At 38.9% G+C, this 20,374-nt stretch overlaps 1 protein-coding gene across 2 annotated transcripts in view; it reads right to left on the reverse strand.

Moving 5' to 3' along the window:
• CARNS1 (carnosine synthase 1) overlaps positions 1 to 20,374 on the reverse strand; it is a 1,286,143-nt gene that overhangs the window by 717,455 nt on the left and 548,314 nt on the right. For both annotated transcript variants that reach the window (XM_044084075.1, XM_044084074.1), the window contains one exon: positions 3,669 to 3,939. In XM_044084075.1, coding sequence (XP_043940010.1) covers positions 3,669 to 3,939 — 271 coding nt within the window. The remainder of the gene's footprint in view (positions 1 to 3,668; positions 3,940 to 20,374) is intronic.

The following is a 20,374-nucleotide window of genomic DNA, read 5'->3' on the forward strand; positions in this document are numbered from 1 at the left end:
ACATAAGTCACTAAAAGGGATTAACCAAATGTCACACATCTTATAGTGAGCTCCTCACAGCTAGATTGTTATGTTGCTCTAAAAACGTACACAATGCTTTTTCTCAATTTTGTGGAAGTAGATTGTCTGAATATAGTGTTGGACTGAAACAATATATGTGTTTATTTTATTCTGAAGGCATGTCTGAATGAAATTAAAAAAAAAATATTTTGCAGGGAGTGTGGGAGGAAAAACCGGACGATTCTCCAAATATGACACTGCCCAGTATCTTCCTACTTAAATTGAATTAACTATCTCTGATGTCCCTGCTAGTTGGGGGTGGGGGGGGGGGGACATATCTGCAGTGCCTGGAGAGCTATTGCACTATTTCTTATTTTGATGGACTGCATCATTTAATGACACCACTGTGACCGGGTCATAAGAAAACCTCTTTCACCATTACATGTGATTTATTGCTCATAATTAAGACATCCTTTTATTGGTAATCCTAAGTATCAGATTTGAGTGTAGGCAAAAGTAATCTTTATGCAGGATTAAAATGCTAAGAAAATACAACATATAAGATGGTGCATGGGTGTAAAAAGTATTACTACACATATTTTAGTAATAGAACATGTCCATTGTATATCTGCTTTTGATATTCTGTTATGTAATGTGAGAATAAATTAACAGTAGAGGGTAGCAACATATACTACTGTCTCTTTAAAGTCTTTCAAAATCTTGGATTATCATAGTTGTAACTGGACAGGTGTCATGTAGCACAGGTAGAGTAACTGGTTATAGATGACTCCTAAAACAGATAATTCCAACAGTATCTGCAAAGGGCTAGCTTAATCCCTGTAGTTTCAGGCTGTCCCACAACAGTGATGTAGAGGTACCCAATGATAAAATGATTTGTCTAACATACTCACATACACACATGAACAAAAGGTAGTCTTTGCAACTTACTACAGTCACCTGTTTGGGGTTCTTGATGCCTTCTTCTGAGTTTGGGACTGGAGGATACCATGGATCTGATTCAAAAACATTACCATGAGGTATACACCACATGTTAACTAATTTGTAATCAGAGACAGCCCTACTATGGTGCTTTAGTATAGAGATATGCAGCACCACTGTGGGCTGTCTCTGCAGCCATGAGGCATTCTGGGGAGAGGTAATTAGCCATGTGCTCTGTCCTGGAAATGCCTGCAAGAATGCATTTATGGAGCCAAGTCATTCAGAAGACTGCCTGGTTTTGTAAAGTAACATGGCCGCTCATGTTAATGAACATGGCCAAAAGCTCATATTCACCCATCACAGTAAAGATAAGTGCCAAGGAGTTTAGTGTTAAGGTAGTGTTAGGAGGCATGTACATGTGTGTATTGTGGGGCTGCATGTGCAAGTGTATGTGCGAATATGTCTGCCTGAGAGGTCATAGTAGGAAGTGTTAGTTAGGAGTTAGGTGTGTGTGTGTGTGTGTGTGTGTGTGTGTGTGTGTGTGTGTGTGTGTGTGTGTGTGTGTGTGTGTGTGTATAGGATGGACTGTGTGTGTGTGTGTGTGTGTGTGTGTGTGTGTGTGTGTGTGTGTGTGTAGGATGGACTGTGTGTGTATATGTGTGTGTGTGTGCGTGCGTGTGTGTGTGTGTGTGTGTGTGTGTGTGTGTGTGTGTGCGTGTGTGTGTGTATGTGTGTATACAGGATGGACTGTGTGTGTGTGTGTGTGTGTGTGTGTGTGTAGGGAGGGGGCCTCCACATGCCCCTAGACTAATAAGCAAATTCTGTAATACTGAGAGGAACTGCTTTATACCAGGGAAACTCTTTTTATTATGCCTTAAAGGAACTTACAAAAATAAAGAAAGTTGAAGTAGGTTTAGGGGGACCATTAGACACCAGGGATGCTCCTCATAACGTGCCTTAAAAGCACTTATAGAATTAAAAGACAGCATTGCTTGGAAAGGAGATCAGCAGACAGCAGAGATACTCTAAATAACGTGCTGTAACAGTACTAAAAAAGATTCAGAACCAGCACCCTCCCACTTCAAATATTAGTCCACTGCACTACTAGTCCCAAGGGAAACTTCAAAATGTTAATTGTGTGTTAAAAAATACATATAAAGTGAAAGTGGGGAAAAAGGATTCAAACCCTACACTCTTTGTGTAGGAAGCAGAAACATTATCCCGCTATACTAACTAATCCAATTTGTATTTTTCTTTTCTTTTCACATAATAAAAAGTATGAAGCTCTAATGTCTGGCATGATGCAATGCTTGTTACAGTCCATGAGCCATGAGTCACAAGGGACAGTAGGGGAGGTTTCAATATAAAGCCAGGAGAAAGACTAGACAATACTAGTGAGATTATTTAAACTATTACTAGGAATCATTTAAAAAGTTAGTAGATCAACAGCTCTAGTGTCAATATGCGTTCTACAAAAATTAACAAGAATGAAAATCTAATGGCTACCATTGTTGACTGACTGCAGCAATCAATGATTTATAAGGCAGGGACAAGCAAAGAAGAAGAGACACTGGGGATGTTCTAACAACTCAGGAGGAGCTCAGGGGTATGTGTGTGCATATGTACTTGCATGTGTTCATTTGAATATCTGTATATGTGTGGGAGAGTGAATGCGGGGTGAACATGTACCAACATGATGCATGGGCCACCAGTGTTAACTACCTCAGTAAATTGCAGGTTTGCATTCACAGTAGCTAAGGGCAGTTCAAACACATGCAAGTTAACTGATCATGAGATCTTTCCTCATTGTAGCTAACATATCTCTGAATTGCAAATCTGTCCCTTTTTATTGCATCTCTTACTGCCAGCAGTGGGGAACCTTTTGAATACCAAGACATGTTTTCTATTCCAGAATAGCTTTAAAGGCAGGGTGTACTGCAGATGACTGGCTGCATTCTGCTCCCACTAGCAAACCCTTACTCATCCTACAAAGACCCAAAATGAGGACAGTTTGCTCCCATGTAATTGTACCAGGGGAGGAAGAAACACTGCCATCACCATCTGAAGATTCTGTGCGTAGATCTATACGTTGTTGATCAAGGATCACAGGCATACACTAGGTATAGTATCATGCAAAAACCTCGTGACTTTGGGATATTTATGCATATGTGATGGCATAAGTACTGTATTTTCTTATTCTCAGTTATCTGTCAGCTCTTTCTTTGACTCCTTACCTCTCCAAAAGTGTTGAGATTTGTTTTCCATTTCATTTACTTATATGGCATTTATTTATGTTTACTCAATTATTTGTTTGTGGCATTATTAATATGACACCATATCACTGACAATGGCAAGATAATACTGAGCCAAGAGAATTTAATAATCCAGACCAAATAGTTAAAATGTTACCACATAGTACAGATGAACCTTTTGTAGACCTTTATTTGTTTAAACACTTTATGTTGCAACGTATTTGCCTTGTTCTGAAATTTTAGAGAGGTCTGTGATATCCTGTATGAATATGTAAAAACATGATTGAATATTTTCCAAGGGCATCTGATTACAGCAGATCATACATCAGACTGTATGGCCAAATAAAAAATATATAAATATTTAATATTTCAGTGCTGTACGTAAGGCACTCAAAAAAAAAAAGAAAAAAAGAGTAACACGTACAGAAAGATGCAATTTATCAGGAATAGCTGTGGTTTAAAACATGACATCTTTACCTGTTCTTGGCTCATTGCTATGGTCAACAGTCTCTGGCAGTCCTGACTCTTGCAGTGTGTACTGGAGCATGTCATACAGCTGCATCACCTTTGCACTCGGCTTACCCTCAGTTTTCTCAGCCTTGCAGTCGAGTGAGACATCACGCTTCCAGTATGCCTGAATGTTGCTTGTGAGGTCCAGGCAGGCCCTTGATTCAAGAGCAGCAAACAGTTGATCAGCATTGCCTTTCCAAAATGTTGGGTGGTCAGCAGAATACTGTTCTAATGGTAGCTATAATGATATAAAACAGAGAACAGTCACATACACTGTAAATAAACGTACAGTAATTACTTGTATTATAACATACAGCATGGGTACAGGCATTACTTTAACACATTTATATTCAAACACCCTATGCTAAACATAAAAAAAAATCCTCAGAATGAAATATTGCATTTACCTGTCTGAACCTAATCAAGAACTGCCAATGATGCTTCAGTATTAAGACTTCAGAGCTGCCTGTAAATTAATTCAGAATGTCTCTAAAGGCAAGTAGTGCCTATTTTCTGGGAACCTTTGTTCCACAATACCAAGAGTCCATTTAAGTTGTCTGACAGAGTAGCCCTTAGCTTCCCCTCTTTGTTGAGTTCTCTGAATAGATAAACTAGTGGGGTTGCTTGTCTTGCGAGACCAGCAAGGTTTCTGGATTGGAGGTAATGGTGGAGCTCCTTAACTGGAGTGACTGGGGTTACTAAGAAATCCCATTGGAGACTTATATGATTATGCTATCAGAGCTGGGAAGGCACCAAGAGCGTCAGATTGTGCTATTCTCAGAATTTTCTTTTGCGTTTCTCGTCTGCAGAGGGGGGCATTTTCTGGCACCACCACTGTACTGAGTATGCTACTGACTACCACTTTCATCAGTCCTGGCTTCTGCTTTAGTCCCTGCTTACCACTTGCTTCAACAGCGATTTTGAATATGAGCAGTTTTTTAAGATCTTCAGTGCTCAGAAAAATGTGGAAGAGTCAGTAGGCGGCTGCCTTTTGTTCTTTGTCCTCACTGACTTTCCTCTAAGAATTTTAGTTTGTATCTGGATCCGTAGTATTTAGTATTACAAAAGGAAAAACTGTATCTATTCTGGTAGCCATTTTAAAACAGATAACATTTTGGCAAAGACTGTGCTTAACTGTATTAAACAAAGCACACTACTTCTTTCTAATGTCCCTATGCATTCTGCAATGTGGTAGTTGTATTAAGAAGGCTCAGACAATTCTACCTGTGTAACACCTCCACAGTCTTAATAGGTTCATAGGTTCATAGATTAGTACTAGGCTAACTGCCCTTACGAGCCATTTTAAGCCTAGCCAATTATCCCCTGTGAGATTCAAACTCTTGACCTTGTGTTTGTAAGGCAAACACCTTAACCATTAGGCCACCCTCCCAACCCACCACAGTCTACCTGTGAAGTGCAGTAGCATGTCTTCAAGAGCTCTTTGGTGGATTTCAAACTCTAATAACTACAGATAGCAAATCCTTTCATGATGAACATAGCCCACTTGAGTAAATGTCATGGGAATGAGTGTCCCTGTAGCTATGTGAGCATATTAATGTGTTAATAACCTTATGACCTAGAATATATGAATTCACTTTTAAAATGGAAAGCAATGTATTCAATAGGAAGGTATTATCATTTTCCAGTATTGGTCTTAGTTATATTAGGGTAGTTTAATTGTAAGCAGTGATCACAAGGCTGCCAGATGGTGTCTTTATATCAGCTAAATAGTTAAGAATTTGAACTCAGAGTAAAGGGCACCCTCTGATGTTTCATTTGATACTTTATTTTAATCTGAAGTATGCAGCAGGGGTCAAAGACTTTATAGTCAACAAAATATTAAGAGAGTTTAGTCTTTTGCAGTTTCAAACTATAATTATAAAAACTAGCAAATCTTTCTTCAGGAGCTAAGTTTTCTGGGAAGTCAGTATTAGAACAGAACAATATCTGTTTATATCATGCGCAAATGTACTGAAGGTATGGTACTAGTTTCAAAGGCAGGAGCGCTTACTTAAGAGAAAGTCCTCTTTTGAAAAGTACAAGAAGTGTTTTGCAGCAACACAGTCAGAGAGAAAACATTGCTGAAAATCACTACTTTTATTTTAAATTTAAGGACATACTTTTTAACTGTTATAATGAAAGCCATTTCCAAATCATGCTTGCCTAAGTGCAATTAGGTTTTACCTTTTTAATTGTTTTAGTTTTAGCCTTGTGTTTACATGAGACTGCTTATAAGAATGATACCTTTTATAACTGACCATAAATTGAGAACCATGTTTTTTTTTTTTTTTTAATCAGTACATTCTAATTGGGAGACTTTTTTTGCTCTAATTTGCATGTAAACTGTATTGTGTATTGTAGTCTCAAAAGTGTGTGTGTGTGTGTGTGTGTGTGTGTGTGGGGGGGGGGGGGTCCTGCAGTAAATGACATTAGGCCTCCTTATGGGAAATGTCCACTGTCCCACTAACAGCCTTGCTGATATAGACTATAGATTCAGACATTCATAGGACATAGCATCATTTAGTTCAGGAAATGTATGACGGGTGACATGATGCCAGGCTAATCCTATGGGCTAGGCTTGCAAAGCCTCCAGGGCCATTAGCCTAGTACACACCTATGAACCTATGAACCTATGAAAGGAATGGTTCCATGTACAAGTTAGACAAACATGGAAACAAGATCACCCTGCTTGTTACCATTTTTTTAAAGGGATAGTCTGTAAGTAGTTACTATTTATATATAACTTAATAAACAAATTGGAATAAAGGACCTACATAGATTTATTTTGCTGGAAAACTGAATTTAGATAAAACTGAGAACAAGACCGTAATTCAGTTAAAAACCTTGGTTGCGCTGATATGAAACTAAGTCTTAAACAAGGAACACAGCACCCATTTTGAATGCCTGCTCCGCATTTTTTTTTCATGTTTATAAATCCAGACTGAAAAGAAGATACAAGTGATGGTAATATTTTTTTATCTAATTAGGATCAAAATAAAAAAAATATATATCAACGTTAATTAAAGAAATTGATGTCATTATTTGAGCTTAACAGATATGAGGTCATTATTTGAGTTTAACAGATATGAGTTAGGTCTATTTGAAATAATAGCTGATGATTAATATATTTAAGATAATTTGAATACATGGAAAATGGGTTTCAAAACATTTTAACCATTTTGTTAGCAAAGGTATAATAAAATATTGCTTAGAAACCACTTAGACTTGAAGCCTTAATGAATTTATAGAATTTTGGCTCTCGTTTTTGTGTAAAGGGGATGCTAAAATAGAACGGTGGATATCAGCAGCTTTAGAAAAATTCTGAGTCTAAATTGTGCTTGAGATCTAAACAAGATATTGCGGTATCAAAAGTTATGCATGTTAGAGAACACTGAAAAGAAAATATTCAAAATATTTAGAGTCTCTCTTATGATTTTGCAATCTGTTGTTTAAAGATAAAATTCTATCACAGTGGTTTCTGTAACTGAATAATATTTTCTAGGTATTTAGAGGGAATCTGAGCCTACTCTAAGAAGCTTTCTGTTAACTTGTTTTCAGTCCAGGACAGCTGAGAGGGAAGTTCATGATTTCTTTTTATCTGAATGCTTTTAATTAGCTGCTCTGAGTGTCATATCAGAGCTGAAGATTTATGTCTAAGAGTTTTAACTTATTTAGCATACCTTTTTATCTTTGATTGTTTGACTTTTTAAAGAAGGAAGCTTGCAAAATAAAATGTTGGGTCATCTCAGGCTTAATCTACACTTTAGATACATTTGAACTTCTGGAATATATTTCACTAATGAAATAATCCATTTTCTCTTTATAATTTCCTTAGTAGCTGGATTACTGAAGAGAGTATGGTTTAATGCACAATTCCATTGTTACATTAACTTAACTTCCTGATGATTCAAAAAATAGTCTGTGAGAATTGTGCAGTCCTTAACTTGATGGTTCATAGGTGTTTACTAGGCTAACGACCACAAGGGCCTTTTTAAGCCTAGCCCTGCATCCTGAATCTCTGATAAGTTCTGATACCCTTGATAAGAGTAAGCATAGGCCCGGGAGATGAACCATTTACATGTTACCTGCGTCCATTAGAGACATAGGTGCTGATGAAGATAAATGAGGGGAAATTACAAAGATGTCAGTCCAGGGCCATGATCTGAGTAGTAGAATCTAACAGGTATTAAGTAATTTGTTAGGGTATGAGAGACAAAGAGAAAGATCCAGTAGGTCAGAAGAGCAAAATAATTACAAAATGGCCCTGAAAATACTAGAATTTAACAGTAGATTTCTTATATTTTGTCTCACCAATTCCAGTCACCAACAATAATTATATAATAATAAGTGTATCTGTTTAACAGAAGAGTAGTTTGATCCAGAAAATATATTTGACCAGCACAAAGGGCATATATAGAAAGGATGAAGATTAACTTGCTAAGGTGAGCAGTTTAAACATAATATAACGGTATCTGCCTAATTCATCATGGTCAGCTGGTAGTGCTGTTATATTACCTGACCTGTTTATTAGAATGTTTTTATAAACATATGCCAATGAGATCACGTGTATTCACTTTTATATGTTATTCCACTGACTACCAAACATGTTTTTTTTCTTTTGCCAAGGTTTTGGATTCTTTTTGGGGATGGTGTACACAGGACACCCAAGAATGTGCTCTTGTAGGAACTGCAGTCCTGCCCCCATATATTTGCCTTGTTAAAGTTCAGTTATGAGATTTAGTGGCTGTAACTGAAGTTACAAAATATTGTCAGTAAGTATCCTTCTTTGAAAGATGTAACTGGATGTGTGCTGATTGGAGCTCTAGTGCCCTTTTAGTTGTAATTTGTTTGTAATCCACAGAGAAACTGCATGTTGGGAAAAGATTCTAGCACTCACCTAATGCTGGAGATTTAACATGTATTCAAGTTTATAAACTCCCTAATGGGGAGATTCTACATGACGTGAAAAAATGTGAGTGTTGCAAATTAATTGTGCCAACATCAACTCAGACATATCCATTTTTGCATAGAATGTTAACTAACAATCAGGAACAGGCATGAGTATCACTACTCATTCTGCCCAAATACAGGTGCTACAGGCTTGGAACAAAAAGTTCAACATGAAAAGAGGACCAGTGAAACACATCTTGAAGGAATAATCTGTTTTTTCAGCCTTCCAGAGAGGAAGGAAAGGGGGGATCCCATATACTTCATAGAAAGAGACTTATCAATATTGCCTAAAAGACAGTCCACAGTCACAGTGATGCTTGCATAAAAAGATCAGCTCAACAGTCAGCATGCCCAGCCAATGCACTTTGTTATTTACTTCTTTAATTTTTAAGATCACAAGGAGGTCTTACAGAAGTCAAGAGAGATGGATCTCTTTAGTGGAATAGCTGACTCCATAGTTAAATTTGTGCCAGACTACTGTACTCAGCTGAACAACAAAAGAAAATAATTTGTCCCACTCCCCTGGCAATTTTGGGACAGTGGATATACAATGCAGATTAGATTCCTGGCATCTCCTCATATACTGAAGGGAAAACATGCAAAATAGATGAGCACCATGAGAATGTTTTGAACTAACTGGATTCATCATGGTCTCTCCAGCAAACATTCCTAATATGCTGACTGGTTCCTGACTGGTTTTCACTAGGCAGAATAGCTATGAAATAAAACAGGCAATAAGCTCTCCAGGAAATGCTTTTAGTATGTTTTGCATGTGTTTCCCTAGCCAGGATAGCAGTGGTGTAAAAAGGAAGACTAACTCTATTGCCAGTACACTGAGCATGACAGCAAAAAGAAAAAAAAAAACAAAGCAAAGCATGCAAATCAACCTACCATCACCAAGAAGAAGAGGAGTTATGCACTGGCTGTAAGGCAAATGCTGTGCTTCTCTGTGTTGTTTTCTATGTGGCATTCACTACTGGTTCACTGCAAGCATCTGCCAGGAGAAGGAGATTCAAGTAGAGACTTTACCATTCCAGATCCAATGTTGGAGAAGAAGACTTGAGAGAGTGGGAAAATGGGTGAGGATGGTTGAATAATATGATAATGTGTAAACTGTGCCTGCTTCATTCATAGATGGGCTTCTGTTATTGCAAAGGACCAGATTATTTAGCTGATGTGATACAGTGCACTTTTATCTGATTTATTTTGTAAGAGACTACAGAGTGATTGTAAACATGTACTACATAATTACTTTTTCAGATTTATTTGTCTGTTTTGTCACTAATTGTTAGGGATGACCTCAGGGCATAGTAAGCCATGCCCTCAACACTTTCATCATTCTCTGTTTCAGCCCCTCCCAGTACAAGACCTGGGAAATTAATAACCATAAATGAACCTATATTTCTGTTTGGGAGGGTGATTTAATCCTTTACTCAGGCAGTGAGACTCAAAGTCAGACATCTGTGAAAGCTGTGTAATGCAATGTTTTTGATGATCTGGGTCTCTAGAACCCAGGTGGATACATGTAATATTCATCCTAAATCAAATTCAGACATCTGTGAAAGCTGTATAATGCAATGTTTTTGATGATCTGGGTCACTAGAACCCAGGTGGATACATGTAATGTTCATCCTAAATCAAATTCAGATATCTGTGAAAGCTGTATAATGCAATGTTTTTGATGATCTGGGTCGCTAGAACCCAGGTGGATGCATGTAATGTTCATCCTAAATCACTGCTACAGTAGCCTTTGCTGTATATGTAATATCCTGCCAAGGATATAACAATTGGAAATTCTTCCAAAGCCTTTGGCACCCTCCATACACACATGCCCAGGCTTCTATAAGCTCAAATTAACAGTGGAGAAAACAGCAGCCTGAAAGCCAAAACTCTTCAAGATTGTTTTTCCTAACAGAGAGTTAGGAACCAACAACTTTAACAAACAAACTATATATGAAAAATAGGGGGATGGCTGCTGGGATGGGGTGAGAGTGGAGTATTTACAGGATAGGTGAGAAGCCAGAGTCCTATGGGTCTTTCATTCCTGCTCAGGAAATCTCATCAGCCCATCTATTCCCTGGCAGCAACAGTTGGGTGCTAGGGAGAGGGCCAGCTTGTTGGTCCTGTGGGGAAGCCTTCTCTTTTCCCATGCAGAGCACCCCCACCCCCACTGGTTCCATAATTGCTGTCCTCTGAGAAGAACTTGGTTAACAGGTCCAAGAGCACCAGGTCAGCAAAGGCTTCCTATACTCAAACTCCATGTGTGAAACAGCAAGTGTTCCTAATAGCTGTCACCTAACTCATGGGCCTGAATGGCTTCCCTTCTTCTAGTACAGGTGAGCCAACAGGAGCTGCACATTCCATCCTCCATGGCCAGTCCCTACAGGCACCTAAGCCTCTAATCGAACGTGGGTCACCACTAGCATAGTCAAGGATTTATTCCACTAGTCCACGGTGCTCATACTTGTACTTTTTCATGCACTGCTCCTTGATGCCTATGGCAATTGTATTTGTTGATGTGCACATTCTTACATGCTGAAGCAGCATAAGCACTTGGCTTTTGGTACAGAACACATGCTTGAGTGACGGGCGGGTAGGGAGTTTGCCTGAGAATGGTCTCTCCCTATCCCTTTCGATGCTATATTCACTGAACTGACATGAACAGCCAGAAATACTTTGGGTTTTCATCACTTTACGAGCTGTATTGACTCTGATAACCTGCTGCAGTTTATTAAGACTCATTTCATCTCTTACATCACTCATAGCATACCTACACTAATCTGAGGCATGTTCATTTGATCAGCATTTTTTCACATAAACATGTTTCATTTTTTTTTTTACTTCTCTCTACTGTGGTGCAACAGGTATATTTAAATTAGGGATGTGAGGGGGAGGCCAATATTCACATATGGGGAGGGTGCAGGGGGCTTGTCCCCTGGAAATTTTTTTGTTTGTTTTTTTTATGTCTTTGAGTTAGACTTTTTGATCTTGAAGGATTGATGAATTGTAGTTTATGACTGTCACCTGAATGTAGGGAAAGTACAGCTGTGCAAGTAAACTTACCGTAACAGTAGATGTTCAAATTATTACTACTGCAGTAGCTTTACCTGTATGGGTAGAGTATCCTAGCTTACTATATTTGGGAGATGGAAGAAGAATAATACAGGAGCTACTGGAGAATGGTCCTTGCGAAGCCTGATATGGACCTACAGAAGGAATCAAGCTTATAGTGCTTTATAAAAGGCTGTACAGAGTACCAAGTTGCAGCTTCTACAATACTTCACAGAAGAAGCCATGGCCCTGGTAGAGTGGGCATTCAGCACATATACTGCACGTGAGCTGTCAGTTTAGTTTGTTTTATTTCATTCTGTTTTTGTTTTGTTTTTCTGTAGAGTGGGCATGGACCCTGCCTGGAATAGTTTTGTTATAGTAAGTATAACAAAATATAATAGCCTTAGACAACAATTTGGCAATAATCATTTTGACACAAGCTGTACCTTCAAAAGAAATGAACAACTGATATGAAAATCTGAAAAATTTAGTTCTGTCAAGATATTACCTGAGTTGTCTGTAGACATCCAAGGTATGGAATATGCTTTGTCTCTCATTTTTGAGCTCAGGAAGAAAAACAGAGAGATGGATAGTTTGGCTTAAAGTAAACCTAGATACCACATAAAAGAAGGATAAGTTCTTAAAGAAACCCTGTCCTTGAAGAAAATGAGATAGGGTTGACTCACCAAAGAAGCCTGCAACTCAGATACCCTTCTTGCAGGGGCAGAGCAATCAGATAAACTGTTTCCATATTTAAAACATCAAGTCAGCCAGGTTAGCTTGTGCAAATGTAGCAAGTGTTAGCTTTTCTAACACAAATTAAGATCCTAAGGATAAACCACCAATTTTTTGGAGGCCTCTTATGCAAAACTCCTTTAAAAAACATTTTGACATGTGAATGCATTGAAAAAGGAGAGTCATGGGCAGACATGCTGAAATGGCCAATAAGGGAACACTGTCAGAGGTGTAAGAAAGTCATAGGATAGTAACCCACACAAATATTATAAAACCAGAGAACTAGCTTGAATGGCTGCTGTTTATGTTGTTGGCACCAACTAGAAACTTTTTACATTTGCTAATATATGATTTTCTAGTAGCAGGCTTTCTTATCTCTGTTATTACCTGCTGTACATTCTCAGTAAACAGGTGCCTAAAAGGAATTAAGACCCTATCGTCCAGTAAGTCAGTTGAAGTTTATTAGTGCCAGCATGTATCAGACACCCCTGTTCTTGTGTGAGTAGATCCAGTCTTTGTGGAAGCTTGTGGTAATTGCCCCTAGTCATTTCCAAAAGAAGGGAGAACCATGGTAGAATGGACTAGAAGGAAGCCACCACAATGTTCTTGGGGGATTCCTTCTGAATCTTCAGAAATACCCTGGAAATTAGTGGAAAGGGTGGAAAAGCATACAGGGACATTCCTCTTTAAGGAAAAGACAAGAAAAGAAAAGGCATCTGTCTTCCAGGTCTTCTTTCATGCAACCTTGGAGCACAATCTTGGCAGTTGACTGTTTAGACAGGAGGCAAAGAAGACTACCTGAGAGACTCCTCACAGATGAATCAAATCTTGGAAGACCCCCTGATCTAGGTTTCCGTTCATGAGGGTCTGTCCTTGTCTTGCTCTGCCTGCTTGCCATACAGTTTTGCTCTGACAGAGTGTAGGATGCCTGTAGAGTGAGACTGTGCTGTGAAGCTATATCCCAAGCTAACATGGCTAGTCTATAGAGGGGATATAACCTGGTTCCCCATTGCTTGTTCATGTACCACATAACTGTGATATTGTCTGTAACAACCTGAAGAGGTCCTGGGTACCAAAGATGATTCAGAGAGTTGAGTACCCTGATTAGGGCAAGCATCTCTTTTATATTTATGTGCTTGCATCTGTTCTTGGTGTCTCACTTACCCATGCACTTTTATCCCTCCCTGAAACTGCTCCCCAAAAAAAGTCTGAGGCATCTGTGATGACTTACCGCTTTGGAAATGTGTGGGTGAAAGGGTGACCTAGATTTAGGGATATCTGTTGTCTACACTAAGTGAGTTCTCCTCTGACAAACCCCAGCACTGAGATCTGAAAAGACAAGGGATGCTGGTGCTGGGAACAATGAGACTTCAGATACCACTGTATCTCCATCATGGGGAGTCTTGCCAGGGGTATCATGAGAATCACAGAAAGCATGAGACCCAAAATCCTGAGGTATTCCCTCACAGTGACCAAAGTCAGAGTGGAAAACCTCAGAAATAGATCTTGATAGATATCTGTTTACCTGTGGAAGAAAAGCTCTTTGAACTGAGGTGTCTAGTTGAAATTCTGGGAAAACAATCCTGTATGAAGGAGTCAAGAAAGACTTGAATGTTGTCTTGGAATCCCAACTTGTGTAAGAGATCTATCACCCAATAGAGAGATTCCTGACACTTTGAAAAAGACTGAAAAAATAAGCAAGTTGTCTAATATGGAAAAAAGCAGATACCTTGTAGCCTGCAATGAGCTATAACTAGAGACAGACATTTTGAGAACACTTTTGGTGCAATGGAAAGACCAAAAAGTAAGGCAGAGAACTGCTAATATGATCCAGATGCACAAAACTTTAAGAAAAATGTAAAATCTGGATGAATAGTGATGTGATGATCTGGATGAATAGTGATGCGATGATAAGCATCTTTTAAGTCTAGTGTTGTCAGGAAAGTGCTTCATGTGCCTCTTGCTTGTTTCTGAATTGCTAGTTAGTCCTTTGTACCATTACAACACAACATCGGAGCGCTGTTAGCACTGTTAAGACCATAAAGATATCTCCTCTGAACAACCATCTATATCTTATATTTTCAATTAATCATCCTATGCAGAGCCTTATATTTGTTTCAAATGTTCCTATTCATAAAGAGACTAAATTATCTTTCTTCTCACCTTGGTACTTTATTTTTTTAAATGTTCTTATAAATATAGTTCTTTGTTTCATGCTGTTACATGTCACCTATGTATATAAGCTGAATTATGTTATGGTATTTGAATTGTTTTGTAATTTTTATATACTGCAACATTTTAATCTGGTTGTTGATTCTGTTTTTAAAAAAACATTAACAGATTTTTTTTTACAAAAAATGCAGTCTGTTCTGAGGGACTTTAGGTAATCGTTATTCTATGGAAGAGATGTGCATAGGGTTACCACCTGTCCCACTTTAAGAGGGACAGTACCTATTTGGGCAGTTGTGCCCTGCAAAAAAAATGGCAAAAATTCCAAATGTCCTGAAATTTTAGGGCAAAAATATTTCCTATATGTTATGTAATAGTTGCATAAAACAGTTATTCTGTATCTGGAACACTTAAATTTTATAAGAGACAGAATAAGCAGCTGCAATACTACAAGAATAAGCTTTTATTTAGGCAAAAAAGTGAAGTTCTGTCCTTTGTACTGACTGAGGGTATGTTTTGGCCTGAAAAATCTGACGTTTCTCCCAAAAATGTCCTACTTTGGGCATTTGAAAAGGTGGCAACCCTAGATGTGCAGTGCAACATTTTCCTGTTCTGCACTTCTAGATTGTTTTCATTCTGTCCTATGGGGGATTTGAGAAGTTTATATACCTATATTAGACAATTGCTAGAAATGTGGTTATCCAAACACTTTTTCCATGCATATGCACTTGCTTTCTTTGTAGCTATTCCAAATTTAATAAGACATTATTTTCTAAATAACTTTATGGAAGCCAAATTTATTCAGTTTTTATTACTTGTTCTGGCTAATGATTCACATTTTGTGTTGGTCTGACATAAACAATCAATAGACATTTGGGGGGTCTTTATCACAGGTTCCTTGTCACCTCTCCCAGACTTAAAATTTACCAATGGCAGGAACTGATGTGCTGTACAACCAGTCCAAGTCACTGTATGATTCTTCATGGCCAAATAGGAACGCAAATGGTATTCCTTTACAGCAAATTCCAAACCAGTGTTGTTTGTTGATAAGAGCTGACAAATGACTTTGATAGATATCCCGCAGGAATGCATATTTCCAGCCCACATTGCTGAAATATCATATGCTGATTAGGATTCCCTAAAATAAACAAAATTAACATTTGTAAATCACGTGCTCTTTTCTTTAATAATTAATAATAGAACTTTATGCACACCCTTTGCAGTTTCCTGATGAATCTAAACTCTGACCTTTCTGATAACAACTAGTGTTTCCAGTCCTCAAGAAATGAATATCTGCTTAATGACTCTGATGCGTGCCCCTTGTGCCAGCTTCATTTGGTCAGTTCCCTAATATAAACAAAGCTTTTCTTTCAAAACCCCACCTCCTTTTGCAGTCTCTGCACTCCTTCCCCATGAATACCCAGACCTCTTTACAATGAGACTGAATGGGTGCCCGTCTCCAGATGTGCTTCCCTTACTGATATCATGTTTCCAATATGCCATTTCAAACCATGAAAAAAGTAAACTATCCTTTGTGGACTTTGAGTATTTTCTATTAATATAAAACTTCTTCAGCTGCTCACTGTAATTGTCTACACACAATCAGACTTTCTATAGTGATGTTGAGATCTATTCAGTTTCTGTTGTCAGTGATTTGCTAGTTTTCTGTCTTCTCTTGCCAGTCCATGAAATGAACAAAACCATTGTTTGTAAACCACAGGTACATTTTTACAAAGTCCTGCCCAGCCAAATCTTATAATTACCTGGTTTAACCTGACCCATTTACAGTGACATGGAGTGTGCTGAACTCCTCTCCCAACATCTGACTTAGTGACACAGTCACACAGTCTTCTAGTGTGGAGCACTTCAAATAAGGAAAACAGTATTTGTAGGCTTTTATAATAATCTATAATAAAGATAATGGTCTGCTGTTATCTTCAGCACCCAAACCATCCCACTGCAGAGCTGTCACTCCAAACCTCTGTCCTCATCCATATATATTATCAGAAGCAGGATCATCATCTTCCCTGGATCACAGACACATCTCTGATGTGTGTAAGCCAAACACATATACGAGTACAAGTGTGTGGTGAAAAATTAAAAAGAAGTATCGCTTGTGCCTTAAGTAAACCAATTTACCATATTATCAAAAATAAACTTTATTTCTAACAAGTGTGTGGTGAACTGTAATTTCAGTTTATTTCTATAGGACTGTCAAGACATTGTTGTCACCAATAAAAAGAAGTTATGTACTTATCATAATGTTCCATCTGTGTTGTCTGTTTTCATTTATCCTTGACATATGGGTTCGGTTCCAACATCGGAACAGACTCTGCCTTACTACAGCTCACGCAGGCCAAAAACCTCTAGAGCTTCACCTTTACCCAATCCCTCTCTCCCAGTTACCTCAGATCAAGTCTGTAGAATATATATAAAAGACATAGAGAAACAGGCCTAAATGGAAAACATATCTGCTGTGCCTTAATAAACAGAATAAGTTATATATACATTATCCGGTCCACGAAATAGTCCTCAAAGGCTGGGGATGGAGGCAGGGGATTCAAGGATAAATTAAAATGGACAACACAGATGGAAAGTTATGGTAAAGTACATAACTTCTTTATCTGATGCTGTCAATTTTCATTTTATCCTTGACATAAGGGGCAGAGTCCCTAGCTACCTTAGACCTTGGGAGGACTCCTAGAGGGACATTCCTAAGCACCACTGAACCAGAGGATGCTCTTCCCCTAGAGACCAAATCCAATTTGTAATGAGTAATAAAGGTATGGGGAAAAGCCCAAGTAGCTGCTGCACATATATCATCCACTGAAGCTCTAGTATGGAAAACTGCTGATGTCGCTACAGATCTTATAGAATGTGCTTTAACAGGTCTAGGCAAGGCAATTTCTTTTTGTCATAGATAAAGGAAATAAAATCACTTTGCTGACTGGTTTACCAAATCTAGTACTTGAAAAGGAGACAAATAGCCATATTTTCTCATGTCTTTCATCCTGTGAAGATAAAAATGAAACTGTCTGTGAACATCTAACAGATGCAAACACTATTCACCTTTGTTTGAAAAGTTCGGGAAAATACTGCAACTTAATAGTCTGATTGATATTAGACTCTGACACTGCTTTAGGAAGAAAGGTGGGATTTGTTTGTAAGGAGACTCTGTCTTTATGAAAACTCATGTAAGGTGGCTTACAGGATAATTCCTGAATTAATGACATTTTTCTAGCAGAGGTTATTGCCACCAAAAATAATGTTTTCTATGACAAGTACTTTAGATCACAATCTGCAGATGGTTCAAAGGGAGAATGTACAATGGCTTACAACACTAGGTTTAGGTCCCAAGGTGGTGTAGGGTCTTTGAACAGAGGTTTTAATAAAAGTTCCCTTTTAAAAATGACTTACAAAGTCTATGAGAAGCCAAAGAATGTTTTTCCAAACCATCATGGAAATTTGAAATTGCTGCAGCTGTATTCTAATGGTAGATGGGTAGCTTCTGCAGTGCAAAGAGAGGCTAAGAATTCTAAAATATTATTAATAGGGGCGGAAAAGGGATTAATATCCCTTTCATGAGCCCAGATGGTAAATCTATTCCATTTACTATTGTATAGTTTCCGGGTGGAAGGCTTATGAGAAGCTAGAAAAATATGGCATACTGGGAAGAAAGGTTAAGTTGCCTGGCAATTAGTGGAAATGAAGAAACTAAGCTGTCAGCCTGAGGTTCAGAATGTTTGGATGAACTAGTCTGTCCGGATGGGATAGAAGGTCTGGAGCTGGGTCCAGACTCTATGGTGGTTGAATTAGGTAAGGCCAAAGGAAAGGGAACCAGATCTGTTGAGGCCAAAAGGGAGCAATGAGGATTACTTTGCTCTTCAACCTGAGTGCTTCTAGTAAGAATTTTTGAGTTAGAGGTATCAGGTGAAAGGCATACAGGAGTCCGGAGGGCCAAGTGTGGAGAAGAACATTTCTTGGTAACTTCCCCGGAAGGGGAATTAGGGCAAAGTAGTTGCTGCACCCCATAGACACAAAATCTTTTCAGTCACTTCTGGATTGAGAGACCACTGGTGAGGCTGAAGGATACACATGCTCAGTTTGTCCACTACCATACTGGTACTCACTGGAATATGCATTACTAGCAGAAAGTTGCTGGAAGAGATTGCCCACTGCCACATCCGTAGTGCTTCTCGACAAAGGGGATACAAGTTAGTTCCTCCCTGTTTGTTGATGTACCAAACTACTGAAATATTGTCTGTTTGAATCACAATAGTTCCCACAGAAAGAGCAGCTTGAAAGGCTTGCAGCTCTAAAAGCACCACTCTCAGTTCCAGAACACTGATATGCAAGTTGGCCTCTAAGGGGGACCAAGTGCCTTGGAAGTCTTGTCCAGATAATGCCCCCCCCATCCGGGAGGTGTCTGTGGTCACTATGACCTTGGGTTCCGGAAGGTCAAAGGGATGGCCCGGGTGAGTTTCTTTGGAATTAATCCACCAAGCTAGATCTTTTTTTGCAGTGACTGGTGATCAGAATCTGGTCCTATATGGTTTGGTATAACACCGCCCATTTAGATGCCATCAGCCATTGTGGAATTCTCATGTGATATCTGGCTAGGGGAACTAGAGTTATTGTCACTGCTATAGACCCTAGAGCCTATAAAATTGGTTGAGTGGATGCCTTTTTGCTGTGGATTATTTTCTGGACCTGAGTTACAATTTTTTGAAGGCTCACTGGAGGAAGGGACGCTACAGTAGTTGTCGTATCCAGTACTGCCCCCTATAAACTCCAAACTCTGAGTGGAAGTCAGTTGAGATTTTAGGTGATTTACAGTTATGCCTAGGTATGCAAAGGTTTTGAGAGCATAATCCCTTGCATGTATCAATCAATGCCTTGTCGGAGAGGTAATGAGCCAGTCACCCAAGTACGGAAACACCTGGAATCCTTGCAGTCTCAAGTGAGCTGCCACTACTGCCATACACTTGGTGAACAGTCTGGGAGCTGTGGTGAGACCAAAAGGCTGCTCCTTAAATTGGTAATGATTGACTCCCAGCTTGAAGCAGAAGAACGTTATGAAGCATTTGTCCATTTTTATGTAGTAATATGCATCCTGAAGAACTATCGAGCACATCCAGTCGTCCCTTTCCAAAAATGGAAGAATGAACTGTTCTGTGACCATCCAGAATTTTGTCTGTCAAACTGATTTGTTCAACACACTGAGATACAAAATTGGTCTCTAGTCCCATCTTTTTTGGCACTAGAAAGAAACTTGAGTAAATTCTGGATCCTCTCTGTTCTGGTGTGACTTCTTGGATGACTCTCTTGTCTAGCAGTTTTTGAATTTCTTGAACTGCTGGTTCCCTCTGACTGGGTGGAAAATCGAGAATTTGTTCTCATACATGGGGTGAAAGGAAAAGGGTATGGTATAACCTCTGAAAATAATACGTTGCACCCAAGAATCTGTTGTTATATTTAGCTAGGTGTTTTGGTGCAAGGATAACCATCCCCCAACTGCCTCCAGAGGAAGACAATCGGGCTTCCTTCAGGAATGCTGAAAAGGCTCTGCCAGAAAGGAGTCCCTAAAGCCCTGATTCTGTAGACCACCTCTGCCATGTGGGCAGCATCTTCCATTGTAGTTCCCCCCTCTGCCCCTGGGGGAACTGCCTTCATTTGTGTCCTGGAAAGGCCCTTGGGAGTTTCTGAACCACATCTTTCCACTGCTACTCTGATTCCTAGAGAAGGATCTTTGGAAGGGGGGTGGGAAA

The sequence above is a fragment of the Protopterus annectens genome, chromosome 9.part0 (genome assembly GCF_019279795.1).
Source record: "Protopterus annectens isolate FY-2018-M chromosome 9.part0, PAN1.0, whole genome shotgun sequence".
NCBI classification, from domain to species: domain Eukaryota; kingdom Metazoa; phylum Chordata; order Ceratodontiformes; family Protopteridae; genus Protopterus; species Protopterus annectens.